The 19,792-nt window shown below is 41.2% G+C and overlaps 3 protein-coding genes across 4 annotated transcripts in view; 1 reads left to right on the top strand and 2 right to left on the bottom strand.

The window, feature by feature from the left end:
- The window catches only part of slc66a2 (solute carrier family 66 member 2), a 48,394-nt gene that overhangs the window by 22,880 nt on the left and 5,722 nt on the right, over positions 1-19,792 (bottom strand). The window contains exon 3 of one of the 2 annotated variants that reach the window (XM_026156150.2): positions 18,676-18,726. The exons of the other annotated variant lie outside the window; for it this stretch is intronic. Coding sequence (XP_026011935.1) covers positions 18,676-18,726 — 51 coding nt within the window. The remainder of the gene's footprint in view (positions 1-18,675; positions 18,727-19,792) is intronic. 2 annotated transcript variants of the gene reach the window in all.
- Positions 10,738-13,053, top strand: LOC145423607 (uncharacterized). Its single transcript, XM_080296295.1, has 4 exons — positions 10,738-11,740; positions 11,948-12,105; positions 12,196-12,328; positions 12,402-13,053. Exons 1-4 carry the CDS (start codon positions 11,708-11,710, stop codon positions 12,858-12,860), a joined length of 783 nt encoding a protein of 260 aa, XP_080152421.1. The 5' UTR covers positions 10,738-11,707; the 3' UTR covers positions 12,861-13,053.
- On the bottom strand, positions 13,056-15,463 carry LOC113021362 (uncharacterized). The gene is made up of 2 exons (XM_026165991.2): positions 15,255-15,463; positions 13,056-14,619 (listed from the first exon to the last, which is right to left on the bottom strand). Exons 1-2 carry the CDS (start codon positions 15,431-15,433, stop codon positions 13,380-13,382), a joined length of 1,419 nt encoding a protein of 472 aa, XP_026021776.2. The 5' UTR covers positions 15,434-15,463; the 3' UTR covers positions 13,056-13,379.

Consider the following 19,792-nt stretch of genomic DNA (forward strand, 5'->3'; position numbering starts at 1 on the left):
AAGAATCTGATCACAGCAGCACTGTCTTCCTGTAATAAGCAAACAAGCCAATACTAATCACACTGTTATGTCTCCCGGCTTCATCGCCCAAGACTCAACTTTAACTGAAGGAAACGGTGACATTAATTCAACTTTGCCTATAAAGTCTTTGATGACTAAACACATGCGATATATCGTTATTGTATTAAGGCAGTGAAACCACAACACAAGTAAAAAATTAGGAGAGTGAAAGCTTTAACCATGAAAGTCCAATCATGGCTGAACTCCCACTGCTGCATCGCAAATGCAATTTCTACAAGCAACAAATGTAATCGAGCTGATTTACTTAATCATGTCTAAATGAGGCTTTGCTTATCTAAATGGCACATCTAAGTGCTCCACGAAGGCCAACTGCATAGGCCTGTATAGGCCTCCTGAGAAAAGCCTATGAACTGCAGAAGAAAAACAGAAAACAATACCAAATGCCAACCATTGCTTAGCCAAATGCCTGAATTGGACAATCCCTTTCTTTTTTTTTCTTTTTTTTTTTTAAATTTCACACAGACTTGATAAAATCTGAAGTAAAAGAGTGGGAATGTTTATGACATTTGAGTTTAAGAGTGAATGGATGGTTGTTTCATTACAGAATTAATGGCAACCGATTCTGACATTTCGATGGCATTTCCACATATATTTACGAAACTGTGCCAGAAACCCAGCTCTTTAAAACTGAGCCAATTCAATTGTATCTCTTTGAAAGCAAAGCTAAACAAATACAACAAATGTAATTGAATTCTCAAAGAGCCATTTAAAGAAGGTCGTAGCCTGCCAATCCAGCACACACTAAGATTTTACCATGGAAAAAAAAAATCAGTATCCAAGATGGTAACACAATATAGTATTGAACAAAAGGAAAGTGGAGCTTTCAGTGGTACGCTGGAGCATGTACTTACTCCTGTTCTGAGTTTAATTAAGAATACCCACAGACAGCTGTTATGTGTGCTCTAAAGCAGTGTTTATACTGCAGGCGTAGATATCTGGTGTGGTTGTGAAGCCCTGCTTGCAGCTGAGCCAAAGGACTATGAATCTGGGCCAGCCAGCACCAGGCTGGCACTCTGTGATAACAGCCAAATATAGTCAGAAGTGATGAAGGGCAATCAAACATCGTTCAACACCAACCTAGAGCTAAAGCCATCACACCACAAGTACAAAACTGAATATATGGTAGGAACCACATGTGACTGCCGGTAATGAAAACAATGGGTGCCAGTATGGGCTCAAATTGTGGTCATAAATATTTTGTACTTGTAAATCAGGATTTGTATGTGTAAAAAGAATTTGTGTGTGTGTGTGTAAAAAAGATGTGTATGCGTAAAAAAGATTTGTGTGTGGACTTTGCCAAAAAATAAGTGTCAAACTCTGCACTCAAGTTTCAAGTTACAAGTACGAATTTTGACCCTATTTTTCTTCCTTTCATCTGATTGGATAGTTAAATTTGTGATTGACATGACATTGACCAATCAGGGAACAGATGGGTTTGGCTGTCGGAGGGGTGCTTTATGGAGCTTCAGGTCCTTGAAGGGTAATACAGTTTGAAGCTGGAGGAGGATCTCTATATAAATATCCGATAGAAGCTAGGTCACCTAACTTTCAGCAGCTGTTGAAAGGATAAAGTTGTGGTATGTCAGTGGTTAGAAAAACCATTATTACTTTAGGATTAGCTTAACACAAAGTCAGGGCTGACCCGGGACCATTGCTGTGAGTCACAGTGCGCAGCATATAGGTCCTTTCACATCAGACGCAGCATGTGCTGCTAATGCTAACGAAAAGCCAAAGATCCAGAATTTGTTGCACTGGCTGCTGGGCTCTGTGGGTTTTTGCAGCAGTTTAACCTGTACTAGATGCACCTGCTCCTTGTCGTAAAATTCTTCATTTAGGCAATTTCCATCATGCTTTTAACTGAATGAGTTATATATATATAACACCCAGCACGCCCCTGCGGGCGGTCTATCCTTCCAGCTCGGGTCCTCTACCAGAGGCCTGGGAGCTTGAGGGTCCTGCGCAGTATCTTAGCTGTTCCCAGGACTGCGCTCTTCTGGACAGAGATCTCCGATGTTGGAGCCACTCGCCTAGCTTGGGAGTCACCGCACCTAGTGCTCCGATTACCACGGGGACCACCGTTACCTTCACCCTCCACATCCTCTCGAGCTCTTCTCTGAGCCCTTGGTATTTCTCCAGCTTCTCGTGTTCCTTCTTCCTGATATTGCTGTCATTCGGAACCGCTACATCGATCACTACGGCCGTCTTCTTCTGTTTGTCTACCACCACTATGTCCGGTTGGTTAGCCACCACCATTTTGTCCGTCTGTATCTGGAAGTCCCACAGGATCTTAGCTCGGTCATTCTCCACCACCCTTGGGGGCATCTCCCATTTTGACCTCGGGACTTCCAGGTTATACTCGGCACAGATGTTCCTGTACACTATGCCGGCCACTTGGTTATGGCGTTCCATGTATGCCTTGCCTGCTAGCATCTTGCACCCTGCTGTTATGTGCTGGATTGTCTCTGGGGCATCTTTACACAGCCTGCACCTGGGGTCTTGCCTGGTGTGATAGACCCCAGCCTCTATGGATCTTGTGCTCAGAGCTTGTTCTTGTGCTGCCATGATTAGTGCCTCTGTGCTGTCTTTCAGTCCAGCTTTGTCCAGCCACTGGTAGGATTTCTGGATATCAGCCACCTCCTCTATCTGCCGGTGGTACATACCGTGCAGGGCTCTGTCCTTCCATGATGGTTCCTCGTCTCCCTCCTCTTTCTTGGGTTTCTGCTGCCTGAGGTATTCACTGAGCACTCGGTCAGTTGGGGCCATCTTCCCAATGTATTCTTGGATGTTCGTTGTCTCATCCTGGACTGTGGTGCTGACACTCACCAGTCCCCGGCCCCCTTCCTTCCGCTTAGCGTACAGCCTCAGGGTGCTGGACTTGGGGTGAAACCCTCCATGCATGGTCAGGAGCTTTCTTGTCTTTATGTCAGTGGCTTCTATCTCCTCCTTTGGCCAGCTTATTACCCCAGCAGGGTACCTGATCACGGGTAGGGCGTATGTGTTGATGGCCCGGATCTTGTTCTTACCATTCAGCTGACTCCTCAGGACTTGCCTGACCCTCTGCAGGTACTTGGTGGTTGCAGCCTTTCTAGCGGCCTCTTCATGGTTCCCATTTGCCTGCGGGATCCCCAGGTACTTGTAACTGTCCTCTATGTCTGCAATGTTGCCTTCTGGTAGTTCAATCCCCTCAGTTCTGACTACCTTCCCTCTCTTTGTTACCATCCGACTACACTTCTCCAGTCCGAACGACATTCCAATGTCATTGCTGTATAGCCTGGTAGTGTGGATCAGTGAATCGATGTCTCGTTCACTCTTGGCATACAGCTTGATGTCATCCATGTACAGGAGGTGGCTGACAACTGCTCCGTTCCGTAGTCGGTATCCGTAGCCAGTCTTGTTAATGATCTCACTGAGGGGGTTCAGGCCTATGCAGAACAGCAGTGGGGACAGAGCATCTCCTTGGTAGATCCCGCACTTGATGGTAACTTGTGCTATGGGCTTGGAGTTGGCCTCTAGTGTTGTACGCCACATCCCCATTGAGTTCCTGATGAAGGCTCTTAGGGTCCCATTGATCTTGTACAATTCTAGGCATTCCAGTATCCAGCTGTGGGGCATTGAGTCATAGGCCTTCTTGTAATCAATCCAGGCAGTGCACAGGTTGGTCAGTCTGGTCTTGCAGTCTCGGCTGATTGTTCTGTCTACCAGTAGCTGGTGTTTTGCACCTCTGGTATTCTTGCCAATTCCTTTCTGTGTCCCGCTCATGTATTGACCCATGTGCCTGTTCATCTTAGCCGATATGATGCCTGACAGGAGCTTCCATGTAGTACTGAGGCAGGTTATTGGTCGGTAGTTGGAGGGGACCGGTCCCTTCTTGGGGTCCTTGGGGATCAGGACCGTCCGGCCTTCAGTTAGCCATTCCGGGTGTCTTTCGTTAACTAGCAGCTGGTTCATTTGTGCTGCCAGACGCTCGTGGAGTGCAGTCAGCTTCTTCAGCCAGTAGGCGTGAACCATGTCGGGCCCTGGTGCTGTCCAACTCTTCATACTGGAGACCCTTTCTTGGATATCTGCCACTGTGATGGTTACTGGACCCTGTTCAGGGAGGTCGCTGTGGTCTGCCCTCAGATCCTCTAGCCACTGAGCATTGCCGTTATGGGTTGCATCCTTCTCCCATATGCTCTTCCAGTATTGCTCCGTCTCCAGCCTTGGTGGTGCTGTTCTCTTATTGTTCCCTTGCCACTGAGAGTACACCTTTGCTGGTTCGGTGGAGAACAGCTGGTTTATTCTCCTGCCTTCTATCTCTCTGGTGTACCTCCTCAAGCGGCTGGCCAAGGCTGTGAGTCTTTGCTTGGCAGTTTCCAAGGCCTCAGGTATGGACAGCTTGCTGTATTTCTTAGGCACCTTATTTGTCGCACCTTTCTGCAACTCCGTTAGTTGGCTAACCTCCCTCCGTGCTACTTTGATCTTGCCCTCTAGCCTCCTTCTCCATGGAGGGTACTGCCCCTTGTGGCTGTTCAACTTGTAGCCAAGCATCTCACTGATCACTGCTGCTGTATTGTAGATCAGCTTGTTAGTGTCGGTAATCGTGGTTGTAGGTATTGCCCGTAGTGCTACATTAACATCATCTAGCAGACCTTCTGAGGGTACTTCACGTAATCTTGGTAACCGGCTACGGGGGATCCAGGTTTCAAGCTTGGCCATGATCCTATTTTTCAGGTCAGTTCCTCTCGCACTCAACGATCCTTCTCCTATCGCACTTGGGGCTATGTACCCAATCTCGGGTGGGGGTGATGATATCTCCCCCCTGACCTGGCGTCCTGACTCCTCCTTGCCGTAGCATTTGTGTTGTACCTCGTCAATCTCTAGCTGTGAGAGCAGTCCCTTCTTTCGAATGTTGGAACACTGAGCTACTAGTTTTGTGTATCGTTGCACCCCTAATATATATATATATATATATATATATATATATATATATATATATATATATATATATATATATATATATATATATATATATATATATATATATTAGGGGTGCAACGATACACAAAATTCACGGTTCGGTTCGGTACTTTGGTGTCACGGTTCAATATTTTTTCGATACAAAAAAATGTTCATGCCTTTTTAATTTGTCATTTATTAAAATTATAAATATATATTTTAACTCAAAAGTACAGTTTTTAAATTTAACCCTAACCCTTGTGCGTGTTTTTTATTTTGACAGCGAATGCGCACCTGCGGACCACTTATGTGCAGCCCTGGTTATGTAGCTCGTCATATTGCAGCCACAGAAATTCTTTTGTCCATGAAACCATAAAGCTGCACTTTCTTTTTGCCTTATAGTCTGATTTGTCATAACTTTTCCGTTTTGTGGTAAGCTTTTCTTTGGCTGTCTACCAAAATGCACCAGCTCTGCATATGCACTTCAAACAGACTTTAAGCAGACCTCAAAGAATTATGACAGGAATATTTACTTTTCAATGTTGTCTGTAACCAAGTATAATGTCCATGTTCAACTCAGATACATTCCTGTTGTGATAAGTTGCATTTATGGTTTGGAAATGGAACCATCAAGAGTATATGTCCCGATATACAGTTGTGGTCAAAAGTTTACATACACTTGTAAAGAATATAACATAATGGATCTACTGAGTGTCCCGTTATTTCTAAAACTCTGATTTTTCTCTGATAGAGTGATTGGAACAGATACTTCTTTGTCACAAAAAACATTCATGAAGTTTGGTTCTTTAATGACTTTATTATGGGTTAACAGAAAAAAGTGATCACATCTGCTGGGTCAAAATTATACATACAGCAACATGAATTAGCAATTTTGGTGACTTAGAAAGTTGTCAGTGAACTGAGCTTCATAGCATGGCCTCTTAACTTCTTGTGAGTGATTATGAGTGACTACAGCTGGTGACTTCTCTTAGACAGGTTAAATAGGGCTCATTGGATACAAACGTCCACAAATGCTACAATGGGAAAGTCAAAGGAGCTCAGCATGGATCTGAAAAAGCGAATTATTGACTTGAACAAGTTAGGAAAGTCACTTGGGGCCATTTCGAAGCAGCTGCATGTCCCAAGAGCAACAGTGCAAACAATTGTTTGTAAGTATAAAGTGCATGGCACTGTTTCATCACTGCCAAGATCAGGAAGAGAATGCAAGCTATCACCTGCTGCTGAGAGAAAATTGGTCAGGAGGATGAAGAGTCAACCAAGAATCACCAAAAGGCAGATCTGCCAAGAATTAGAAGCTGCTGGAACACAGGTGTCATTGTCCACAGTTAAACGTGTTTTGCATCTCCATGGACTGAGAGGCTGCTGTGCAAGAAGGAAGCCCTTGCTCCAAAAGCGGCACCTTAAGGCTCGACTGAAGTTTGCTGCTGATCATGTGGACAAAGATAAGACCTTCTGGAGGAAAGTTCTGTGGTCAGACTAAACAAAAATCGAGCTTTTTGGCCATAATGCCCAGCGATATGTTTGGAGGAGAAAAGGTGAGGCCTTTGACCCCAAGAACACCATGCCTACAATCAAGCATGGTGGTGGGAGTATTATGCTGTGGGGCTGTTTTGCTGCCAATGGAACTGGTGATTTACAGAGAGTAAATGGGACAATGAAGAAGGAGGATTACCTTCACATTCTTCAACATAACCTAAAATCATCAGCATGAAGGTTGGGTCTTGGGCGCAGTTGGGTGTTCCAACAGGACAATGACCCCAAACACACATCAAAAGTGGTAAAGGAATTGCTAAATCAGGCTAGAATAAGGGTTTTAGAATGGCCTTCTCAAAGTCCTGACTTAAACCCCATTGAAAACGTGGACAATGCTGAAGAAACAAGTCCATGTCAGAAAGCCATCAAATTTAACTGAACTGCACCAATTCTGTCAAGAGGAGTGGTCAAAGATTCAACCAGAAGCTTGTGGATGGCTACCAAAAGCACCTAATTGAAGTGAAAATGGCTAAGGGACATGTAACCAAATATTAGCACTGCTGTATGTATATTTCTGACCCAGCAGATGTGATCACTTTTTTCTGTTAACCCATAATAAAGTCATTAAAGAACCAAACTTCATGAATGTTTTTTGTGACAAAGAAGTATCTGTTCCAATCACTCTATCAGAGAAAAATCAGAGTTTTAGAAATAACGGGACACTCGGTAGAGACATTATATTATATTCTTTACAAGTGTATGTAAACTTTTGACCACAACTGTACATCCTTTACCAGCAGGATGTATATCGGCATGTATTTGGAGAATCCTGACCTTTTATGAGGAAAACTGGCTTCCCTGCAAGATAATCTAAAGAACAAGGGTGGGGTTTTGTTTGATTCCAGATATATCAGGATATATCTTATTCAGGAAATTGAAAAATAAAAAGTGCTTAGTTTGCATGCTCTTCCTGTGTCAGAGTGGATTCTCTCCAGGTACTCTCGCCTCCCACAGTCCAAAGTCATACATGGGGTTAGACATATTGGTGATTCTAAATTGACCGTAGGTGCAAATGAGAAAATAATAATAATAAAAATAAAAACGTCAATAAATTCAGTTGCTGTAAGAAACAATTTTCCAAATACAGTATAAATAAAGTATTTTGCATTGCATCACATAACCATTAGTAATTCAAAATTAGCCACAGATGTGAACATGAGTGTGGATGCTCTCTGTTAGTCCTGTGAAAGACTGCATGATACACCAAGTTAAGAAAATGGATGTATAGATGTAATTAATAGGCAGTGGAATGCCTCTCCTATATCAGCTCTTCTGCTACTTAGTAGTAGTGCAGTGTGTAGCCTCACTGTTACCTATACAATCGAGTTAAAACCCCCCAAAAAGAAACCTGAAAGCTGCACTGTGTAAGGCTAATTAATAAAGGTAATTTCATACTGCACCCTAACCTTTTTGAGCCATAACATCATTTGTTCTCTTTCTCGATGTAAATGTGTGAGCACTAATGTATCGACAGGATTTCTTTTTCTTGACTTCTCTCCCAGTTTTCACTGATGTAATGAACCGGGGGCTGGAGAGGCTTTCATTTCATGCCTTAGCATGAAATGAAAGCTTCATTTTTTTCCATCTTGCAACCTGACTGCATGATCACCGATTCTGCAACACCTTTCAAATGAAGACTGTTAACCTTCGCAAATAAAAGGCAAACACTGTGACCGGGACATGCATCTTAACTGTTGTGCAATTTCAGCTTCCTATTTCAGTAAATGCGCTCCTTCACGTCGGTGCTGCCTCGTAATCAGCTTTCAATCATGCATGTGCAATTTCTGGAGACTTATTTGCCTTCAGCACTGAAAAGTAGCAAACATTTTTTAAAAGTAGTCTGTCGGCCCACTTCACAGCGACCACAAATGGATGTTTATTACTGTAGTGTACCTTGGCCATTCCCTACCATACACCCTCTCTTGCTGTGCCACTTGCGTGCCCGGGGGAATTCTTGCCTTCCCCTTTAATCCCCATGCTGTGTGGCAGCCGTTGTGGCATTGTGTGGGAACAGACTGAAGCTGCACACAATAGACTCCCTGCGGTGGCCGAATGTCTCAGTTTGTAGTCCCGCAGGGTTGCGGTACATGTGTAGGAAGGCACGGGTCAGAGCTGGCGATTCCAATCGCTTGTTTACCGGCTGTTTCCTGCCAGCTTCAGTTAGGCCCCAGAAAAGTCTAAGGGGGTAGTTGAAATAATGGCTGTCACTCAAAAGCACCCGTGGGACAAGCGAGAACATTATTATAAAAGACGGTTATAACAACCTGGGAAATTGAACCTGGATCGCAGCGGGCTTCATTTTCTGAAATTTGGACAGGTAGCTTTTTCACGGTGACTAATAGGCTTTCACTGCCAAGTCACAGCAACTTCCTCCACATTCAGTCTAAAAGTTCAGCTCCTTCCTGCCTGTAGGGAATGGATAACTTCACCTACAGGATAAGGTGATATATTCTAAGCTGCCAAACCCAATGAAGCTATACAGGTGCAGACCCCCATGGGACCAAAATGAGCAATGAGCCATTCCCAGACAATAGAAAGAAATGGAAATCTTTTGTATTGCCATGTACCTCCATAACATCATTAGGCCAACATCTCTGTGATATGGGACCACTGAATCATTGTGACATAATCACATAACATAACTGTAGTTATTAAATTCTTCACCACATCAGCACAGGGACGCTTTTCTTTTTGTGGGAAAAATGCTACAAAAAGAGACTCCTTTTTACATTTGGACTTTTACTAATTATTTTTTATTTTTTTTTACATCAAAGAAAATCTTAAATTAAAAAAAAGAATTTGGGATTGTATACCATCTGGGTGTAGCCACATGACTGAGAAGGAACATAAAGAACCCAGAACGGCTTGTGTTTCGCCGACTTCATAGAAATACTAAGATATATATTGTGTTTTGCCATGGAGTCTAAAATTGCCTAGTTAATATTACCAGTCCATTTTCTCCAACTCTATTCAGTCTGCAGCACTGTACAGGTGACAGTCATTTTGCAGCAACCTTGTCACTATTTGTGTAGGAATGTGTGGTTGTGACTGGACTCTGAATGAATTTGTGTTTATGTAGACCAGGGGTGTCCAACTCCAGGCCTCGAGGGCCGGTGTCCTGCAGGTTTTAGATGTGTCCTTGATCCAACACAGCTGATTTAAATGGCTAAATGACCTTCTCATGTCTTGTAGTTCTCCAGAGGCCTGATAATGAACTAATCACTTGAGGCCTGGAGTTGGACACCCCTGATGTAGACGTTCTAAAAGTCACCAACACTGATACCCAGCATTCCCTTTACACTGCCAGGTTTCCATTTTCCAGTGTAGTTCACAGTAGGATGTCAGGGAAGTGATCTGCTCATCGCTTTGTCATTAATGGCCAGTCGCTAGTGGACATTGTAGGCTTCTGTTGCCTTGGTACTCTTCTAATGTGTTTAGCATTCACTGATATGTCATATATCTTCTTAGCTCTCACTGGTTGGTGCTTCAGTGGCTTGTCTCAAAGCTCGACCCAGTTCATGTCATCAATGGTTATTCTGTTAGCAGTCATTTGAAGTCTCTTGGTGTTACTGACTTTCAGTGGTCTCTGGTTGCCATGTGACTGCTAGTTGCTTCATGTGTGGATGCGCCTTAAGAAGATGTGTCAGGAAGCAGAATGTTCTTCATCATCAAGTTAATCATGATGATGAGATTCCAAAAGAAAGGACAACACGATCAAAGTAAAGATGGGTTGAAGATAGATACTCAGCTTCTTCATAATAACACCCTGCATATGTAACTTTGTAGCTGATAGCCGAGTAAAAATCAGGAGTTAAAGTAAGTACAAGTACACTGACCCATCTGTTAAAACTGTTGTTAAAGCTTTCGGGTTTCCATACTAAACTAATTTCCCCTGCTCCAACCCTGGAGCTCTGTGTAGATGTGCTGACTGGAACAAATGCAAAAATGTCAGATATTTGCATTCACAGAAGTAATAAAAGGCCTAATATAAAAATCAAATGACTTAGATGACTGAATGGAGCTCAAAACAAATGAAAGTGTGGATGTGACGGAGAGAGCTGCACCCTTTAGGGAACCAACACAGTTCCTGTCATGGTGGAGTAGAGTTTCACATTTTGGTTTCCTTGTTGCCTCCTCTTATCCGGTTGTTCAGTCAGACGTCACGGATGACGTTGCAGGTATTTCCGGGTCTAAGTGCTCCTCAAGAAACAACGATGGCGGAGCCAGTGACTTTGTTCACGATTACCTCCTTCTTTAGCGAAGTACCAATTAGGGTTAAAAAGGGTCTTAATTCCTTCAACTCTAGTAAAGTGGTCAGTGTAACCGTTCTCCCAGGCGGAATTATAAAGGGAAGTGTCCAGGCATCCATGAAAAAGAAGATTTACAATGTTGAGGTGAGCTAGGAGTAAGCTAGCTAGCCGACGATTAAACATGAGATATTCTGTATTCTGATGTATTTCATAAAGCACACACACGTACAGCAATGCTATAACAGTGGAAGTAAACGAAGATAAAAATCTACATAACATGGAGGTTTTGGAGAGTTAGTAATGTTAGCCTAGTACCAGTTATATTAGCCTAGTTAACCTGGTACCAGTACACAGAGCAGCGCTGCAAGTGTTTGTTAGAATGTTTATTGCCAAATGTTGAGCAGGTTTACAACATCAGGAAGGAAGGAACATCATTAGGGTAAGCATTAACTTTCTTTCAATGTAGGTGCATGTTGAGGGTCAGTCAGTCAGGTTCAGCTCCTGTGAGTGCCCGATTGGCAATGATAAGTGCCATCATATGGCGGCATTGTTGATTTGGGTGGAGAAGAATGTGTCTCGCACTGACGTGGAATGTGTGTGGAAGAGGGTAAAATCATGCAAAGCAGAAGAAATTACTGCCAAGAGAGTGTCTGTGATGACACCCTCAACAACACAAGGTCAGTTATTTATTTAAAATTTGCCCTTTGAATTAATTATAATAATTATTTTCTTAACTTTTTAAAAAGCATTGTGTTTTATATGCTAAAATTATTATTTATTCAGATTACTAAAAGCTTTTTTTTTCAGCTGGAATTGAAAGACCTGTCTCCCAGGAGGACAAGGAATGGGCAGTGGCATCCCTATCGAAATTGCAACGTTTTACTGGGATGGGTTGGATTTTGAGTCCTGAATGCTCTCAGGTACTTTGATATTTACTTTAACATGTGGTATAAATTGTACATGTGTGTAAACTCTTGTAAATTACATACAGCAGACTGTTTGCTTCCACTGTCCGCACTTTATTTTTTACATGTATTTTATATACTGTGTACCTAACTTTGTCTATTCTGTGGTCAAAATTTCTTGGTTCCATTAAAACCTTTAAAATCCTTTTGCTTTAAATCTAGGCTAAACCAGCCAAGACATTTGATGAAGTGCTGAGGAACCTGGGATTTCCCCAAGCAGAAGACAAGGCTCGTTATCTCTTGGCATCACTGGCTGTGTCTGACGAAGAGAAGAAACAGATTGAGGAAGCAACAGTTGGGCAAACGAAGAATGCATTGTGGTAAGAAAGTGCTTTGAAATTAATTCTGTTAAGTGTTAAGTAGGAAATTTTAGTTAACTGTGTCTCTTAATTTGTGTTTCTTTATAAAAGGTCAGCATATCGCAAGAAGAGAATCACAGCCAGCAACTTCGGTTTGGTCCTGAGTGCAGTCCAGCGGCGCTCATACCCCCCTTCCTTATTTAAGACTCTGCTTGGACAGTACAACCTGACAGAAGGATCTAAAGTAAGTTGTTAGTAAAAAGGGTCTGTGCATCTAAGAATTCCTTTATGACTAAGTTGTATTTTCATCCCCAAAGGCATGTGATTGGGGGATCCTTCATGAGCCAAAGGCCAAGCAGTTGTACACTGACTGTACTGGTGCAGCTATCAAGGAGAGGGGACTGTTTTTATCTAACAGTGGCCTGCTTGGTGGTTCTCCAGATGGGACTGTCTCTAATGAGTGCATCATTGAGGTGAAATGCCCATGGTCAGCCAGAGCCAAAACTGTATTGGAGGCTGCAGAAAGTAAGGACTTTTTCCTACAGCTGGATGAGGCAAGTGGTTCCCTGGTATTAAAAAAGAATCACAACTACTGGCATCAGATCCAGGGCAACCTCTATCTCACAGGGGCGAAAAGCTGTCACTTTATTGTTTGGACTCCATGTGACTTTTTCATCTTGCATGTGGATAGAGAACAAACTTGGGCTGTTAACATTGAAGCATTGGAAACGTTCTACCGGGAAGTTTTTTTACCCCATATTTTATCGCAGCTTTGAATTCATATCAGCATGAGTAATTTATCAGTCCAAATGTTTATAGTTAATTTTAAAACTATTTGGAAATTGTACATTTTTTGTCATTGTAACTTTGTAAATATATTCAGATAAATTCTTAAATTATATTAATTTTTGATTTGAAAAAATAAAATGTTTTGGACAAACTGTTCCTGAAAATAAAGAGTAACACATGTATCTGGTATTCTTCATTTTAATTGAAAATGCATAGCAAGAAAACTAGGCAGTAATCAGGAAGCTGGAATGGAATGAAAAATGTAACAAGCCATTGATAAAAACAGAGTAAAACATTATACGAATCACAAATGAGACCATTCTCAATTTGAAACTATGCAACTAAGTTGTTTTTATGTTGTAACATCCTGAGTATACACACAAAACAATCCACTTAGGAGTTATAAATAATAAAAGTAAACTTATTCAACAGTTGTGTTTTCTGGTCCACAAGTAGTTAGAAAATGACACAATGTACTTTTACCTCTGAACTCTCACAGGTATAATTTATTCAATTTCACGGAGAATAGGTGTTTGTAAATTTGTAAGACACACACATGCTTTCAAGATCTTATTAATATTTTTTTTTAACTGATATGGGATGTGATGCAAAATTGAGAAAACTTTCAGTCTTTGAATGGAACGCTCTACATGTATTCTTGCACAGGAAATCTTCCTGTTGTTGTTCACTTCCTCCTGTGTGAATTGTCCGTTGGTGAGGAAGGACGGAATGTTCAGTGAGACCCCTTCTGGTAGGATGTCCCGAATTGTGAAGCCCTTATCTGCAATGACCATGTCACCTGGTTGTAGATGTTGCAGTACTCCACAGTCAGCTGTTATGGCCTTATCTGAGGCACTTCCACCGTACAAGTTGCTTACAAAGGTTATTACACCATTAGGAGCCACACCAATTAGAGCCTTTAGTGTGGTCCGTCCTTTGTACTGGCTGTACAAATGACTTTGTGTGTCAAGTCTCTCTGTGTTACAAACAGAAACTTCCGTGCAGTCAAGCACAATCCTGCAGTTAGGAAATGGTTGGAAGCAATCTGGCAGTGATGTTTGATTCTTGGCTCTCGAGGGAATGTTGTTTTCCAGCATGCCAACATACAAAATGTCATACAGTGCACTAACAATTGTTGTAAAAACATTAGTTACTGTGCCTCTGCTGCAGTTAAACCTTATTGAAAGGTCTTCATGACCAAAATTAAGTTTAAGCTTGATCAGGGTTAGAAATAACTGGTCAATTAGGGGCATCATTTGGACAGTCCAATCAGAATGATATTTAAGATCAAATCTGGAAAGAAGCGCTTCTAAAAACAGGACAGAAGCAGCATCGGGCAATCCAGTATAGTACTGGACCCTTTCAGGATTGTCAGATATTTGACTGAATGAGAAAGTCTGCTTCTGCTTCTCTACTTGTTTTTTAAGTTTTTCATTCTCTATTCTTAGCATGTCATTCTGAATCTCTAGCACCAGAAGACTTTGGGAAGAACTTGTGGAACTTGCAGTATCTGTCTGTGTAGCTGCATTGTTGGAATGATGTGGCTCATCTGATATTTCACTCTGATTTTCACCAATAGCCGGGACCTGCTCTTTTTTCTTCTTTTTTCTAACAGGGTTGTGGTCATCTGGGAACTGAAAAGACTTCCTGTCGTTCCATGCAAATCTTGTTGGCCCCGCAGCTTTTCCTTGAGGGAAGTGCCAACTGCAGACTCTTGAGTTGCAGTTTGGGGTGAAGTTTTCACGTCTGTGGAAGTGTTTAAAAAGACAGAGAGAAATTTCAGATCATACGCTAGCCCTCCATTAGTTATGATTAATACAAAAAAAAAATAGAGATAAATAATAGAGAGAAGCTTCTTTCATCCAGATGAGAGAAGCTTCAAGAAACTTAAAACTTAAAGAAGTCCAGATGCTTTTCTTACACATCGTTGTACTAATTTGCTTTTAAGCTTACCAGAAAGATAAGTACTGGCAACCTTTGCTAGCTATTTGTTGGTTAGGTCTTTATTTTGGTAATTAACTGGCACATAGGCTGGGGATTGTAATGTATTTTCTTACATAGACATCGCTTTTTGGACGTAATTTTTATTCCTCTGAGCGTCGAAAGCTAACTAAGGTTCATATATATAGCGAAGTGACCCTTAGCTCTCAATCTTTGCTTGGAGAAATAAAAATGACTTCAAAAATGCAACAACGTCTTTGTATTAAAAAAAAACACAATAAAATCCATTGTCTATATAAGTACAATTACTCGTAAAAGCCAGTTTGTCTTTTAGTAGCGGGTTTTAATTGTTCATCACTAGCTATATTAGCTAACTAAAGTAAGAGCCCACTAGCTCTTATCTTACAAATTTATTCATTCACTTACGAGTTGTAACATACCTTATCAACTTCAGCCACTTCCTCTTCTCTCTCTTTTCACAAGGAAACCGGTAAAATGACAGATTAGACTGTTGTTTTGAGCCAGATTGGTTAAAACAACCAGGAACACAGCATTGTGTCATATTGAACACAGGAGCGTTTAGACCCGGAAGTAGGATTCGTCGGATTCGTCGCGTCATCACTGAACAACCGGATAGATCCTCTAAAAAGTTTGACTCAAAAACAAACTTTTGCACTGTCTTCCTGCTTTTTCCCCCCAAATCCTTTTACCTCCACCTGAGTGATTGCCAGCATTTCTGCTTCAGACACAGCCAAATGATCTGATCTTTTAATCTTCTTAAAGGATTGCAGCAGGCAGTCTTGCACATAAATCACACTGAGCTGCTATTACACCAGGACTTAACTTCTCTCTCAAAACTACACATGCCACAACAAAAGACTTACAGTCCAGCACCGACGCACACATATGTGAGTGAGTCTGAGGCACCTGTATATAGAAAGGTTGCAGCTTATCACATTTATTGCAGCTTCCTTTGGGCAGTCCTGGGAAGTTCTATTAAAAGTCACCTACATTTTGTCTGTCTAGGTGCAAATGTCCTGCTGTTTCATGAAGGTGCCTGGTGTGATAATGCTGCTGTGCTCTTATGAGAACAAATGAGGTATTATTGAGGCTCCGAGAACGCAAAGGGAACAAACTGGACAGTCAGACAAATGCACAGGTTGAGAAACTGTCCTGAGGACTAAACAGCACCACAGTGAGTCACTACAGAGCGACATGGTGTGAACCGAATATCTGCTCTCTCTAATGTGTTTGTTCTGTGCCGCAGTTTTGATCTAACAGTCTTTTCTCCCTGTGTATTTTCTCACTTTTTATCGACGGTGGACTACAGCATGCTTGCTCTTGATATTTTCAATAGTGAATCAATGAACAGCAGCAAGGCAGCAAAGCTGCGATCAAAGAACATGGCTTTCTGTCAGCAAGGGTCTAATGACACTTGGCAGAGCTCACTGATCGATGACCATTCAGAGCCCAGCGATGGCAGCTTCCACATGTGGTCAAAGTCACACAGCAGCAACACACACAGGTCAGAACACACTGAATCAAAGAAGCAATGACGCTAATGAAAAACGATTCTGCGCTCTGACTTTTTCATGACAGGAAAACAGCAATTCTGTCCATGTTGTCTACTGTGCACTACAAACTAAACAGGGAAGTTTGTTCTGTATTCGGACACGCTGAACTAAAAGTGCATGCTGCCTTTTCAATTCGCACATCTATGGTTTCCTTCTGCCATCTAGTGTCCATCGCAAAAACAACAGCCCTCTCTTCATGCTGTGTCCCAATTGAACTGTGTATACCAATTGCAAGTATATACACATTTAAACATATGTATATGACTGTGTACAAATCTTGATTACTTCTCATTTATTAGTATTTTAATTAGAAGGAGCCAGAATTTCTTGTCTTTATAGAAAAGCGGACTTGAGCAATAGTTCTCCAGGCTTTCTGAAGTTTTTCTTTGAACATTGGCTGCTTATTCCACTCACTTTCTGATCATTTTCAGAGGACTGCTTTTGTTTGCTAGGCCACTTAACATTGACCTATCAATCATTCAAACACAGAAAAGGCACCTAACTAAAATGTGAACTGGTGTTGTGTCTACAGATACCCTAAAGAGAACAAATTGTATCTTTAGGCACTTTGATACCAACATGCTGTTTCCAGAGAAAATAATTTGTTCCCATTTCTTTTATTGAATCTATGAAAAATAAATTTCCATATGTGTTTGCACATTTTGATATATCATAATTTCCATTTTCCTATCAAAATATAAAGAAATGAAGGGTGGCTAAAGTTTTTTAGGCAGGACTCTATATGCCACAGTCGTTTAGACTATTACAAAAGAAGGGCAATTTCTCTCATTAAATGAAAATATCTGGTGATCTTGAAACAAATAGCAATAAGCAGAGCAAATACTGTGGATTAGCTGGAATCCTAAATTACACAGGAATGTAACAAAATTAATCTTCCTGAAGTCCAACTGGTCTCATCAGTTCCCATGCTTTTTTGGACTGTTGTTAAAAGGAGATGCTACACAGTGGTAAACTGGTAAATGGGGGTTTGTATCTCCTCCTTGGATTCAACCAGACATTTTTCACTTGTTAGACAAATATGTAAATAACCTAAACTATGAAAGCATATATTTTACTTTTTTTTTCTTAAACATTTCACATGCTTCCTATGGTTTATTTTTTAAATAAAATATATGGGTTCAGTTCGGACTGCGTGTCATTTACCTTTATATTAGATTAGCAAAACTGTGACACAAAGAGTGCAGTGGGTCGCCGAGTTGACGATCCACACCATGTCAGAAAAACAAGTATGGAGTAATTCTTTGGTCAACAGAAAAATAAAGAAGTACAAAATATACTTTAAATGTATTAGATAGCGGATACGAGTCTCACCATTTTAATTTAATCCCAAGTAATACGCTGGGATTCGTCAATTCAAATGAGAATATTTGAGTTTACTTTAAATGCAGCTTGACTTGTAAGTTCAGCAACATAAGTCCTGAGTCCTCTTTAAATGTGTCGAGTTCTGTTTGGGTTTACACTGTACTGAAAGTATTGAAGTCAGCCAGTAGGAAGACAGCATTAATTCAAAATCATTAATTAAGCATTAATTAAAAGTCATTAGTGTTTGATTTTGCAGCCTTTCAACAATGTGCTTTACATTACTGTATTAGTCCAGAATAAAAATCAACATGCCGCAGCTGAAAGGTTATTATTCATACACAAAAGTTAATTTTGCTTGTATGCTGGCCCTGAAGTGCGAAACACAAAGACAAATCAGAAAACACGACATTTCAGAAAAAGAAAACAAAATCACAACAACAAAACAAACACAACAACATTTTGTGACTGTGTTTCATGATGCAGTGATTTTCCTTTTTGTCTTTTGCACTTCGTCAAGATCAATTATTGCTTTTCAAAATACATAAACATCACAGTAACATGAGTATATTTCATTGAGTTACTTCATACTGTAACTCAATGACATGAGTACAGTAACTACTGTAAACTAGTGGCAGTATGCAGGTCTAACAGGATTAGCTTCTTTTTCTTCCTACGTTGTTGTGCACTAAGGGCGTGCAGTGAAACATGCTGTAGAGCATCACAACAGTTTCTATAATCGACAAACAGTTAATGTGCTCGATCATTCAAAAACATGCGAGAGAAAGGGGCTCATGCTTCACGTCAACTCATTGGAAACTGTTAGTCGGTGTCAGTTAGTGAGACGGGTGGGCTGTGAATGAGAGCCAGGCAGGGTTATCACCATGCACAAGACACACGGGAGTGGAGATGGGAGAGGCAGATGAACTACGACTGATGTTTCATGACAGACACAGTAAGTACATACCCAGAAAGAGCCTCTTAGGGATTCTGACCTCCTCGTCCTTAATGTCTGTGGCTACAGACAAAAAAAACAAAAAATATATAGACAAAAAGAAAAAAATAGAGCTTGGTTTTCTTCAGCAAAGCTGGAGTTGATCTTTGTCAAATTACAGAACTCACTGATTCTGTGATTTGTTACACCAGTGATCTGTGAGGTTAGGAGTGTTCCCACCTGCTTAGCTTCCTCAGATGCATAACCTTTATAGCTAATAAACAATCAATAAAATTTTGAGTTCAGTAATGTAACTTAATTCAAGGTGTTTTAATCCACAAATCTGGTGACATCTGCAAAGTCCAAAGTTCTATTTTTCCAATCGTCTTACATTCCTTTTACTTTGTTTTAGCATTTATTGCACTAAGCTTGCTCATCTTCACAGCTTCTGCTGCACAGTTTTTGTTCCATAGGAAGACATAAAATAGCCTTCGTCATGTTATTCTTTAAACGTAGCCGTTACTACCAAAGGATACATAAAAGCTCCATAAAAGCATATTTCACACACAAACCTATTAGCCAGACCTTGGAATGAGCCGACATCTGGCTTAGTGAGGACGATGTTTATCTGTAGTGTCACATGTACCTGACACGGGCTTAATATTTCAAGATGGTGTGATGCAGAGCTGTGACGCTTTCAAACTTTTCAGTTATATTTTCAATAACAAATATTTCTTTAGCTTCCCCACACAAAACAAAACACAAACAAACGCACACATACACACACATTTATAGGAACATGTGATGTTGGGAAAATTATTTTAAACATTGCTTTCACCTCTGAACCAGCTCCGAGTTTGGATTCAGGAGACAGACACGCTCTTTGCTTTTAAGATTAAGCTAAAAATTAAAACTTTCCTTTTTTCAATATATAGTTGAGGCTGGATCAGGTGACCCTGAACCATCACTTAGTTGTGATGCAGTTGGCCTAGGCTGCTGGGAGCTTCCTGGTGTTTCTTCTTCACTCCCTTTCACTCTCTGTGTTTATACACCACTCTGCATTTAATCATTCGCATTAATCACTTCCACAATGGAAAACAGCCGCCCCCTCACCCCCCAACTGGTCGCAGCAAATGGCCGCCCCGCACTG

This window comes from Astatotilapia calliptera, chromosome 22, assembly GCF_964374335.1.
Source record: "Astatotilapia calliptera chromosome 22, fAstCal68.1, whole genome shotgun sequence".
Taxonomy (NCBI): Eukaryota; Metazoa; Chordata; class Actinopteri; order Cichliformes; family Cichlidae; genus Astatotilapia; species Astatotilapia calliptera.

Bases quoted from the DNA above. Each gene is read 5' to 3' on its own strand.
- LOC145423607 (XM_080296295.1), top strand. From the start codon at position 11,708: ATGGGTTGGATTTTGAGTCCTGAATGCTCTCAG. The intron at 11,741-11,947 runs GTACTTTGATAT...CTTTAAATCTAG, and splicing joins TGAGTCCTGAATGCTCTCAG to GCTAAACCAGCCAAGACATT. The intron at 12,106-12,195 runs GTAAGAAAGTGC...TCTTTATAAAAG, and splicing joins CAAACGAAGAATGCATTGTG to GTCAGCATATCGCAAGAAGA.
- LOC113021362 (XM_026165991.2), bottom strand. From the start codon at position 15,433: ATGACGCGACGAATCCGACGAATCCTACTTCCGGGTCTAAACGCTCCT. The intron at 14,620-15,254 runs GTATGTTACAAC...ACACTTCCACAG, and splicing joins AAGTGGCTGAAGTTGATAAG to ACGTGAAAACTTCACCCCAA.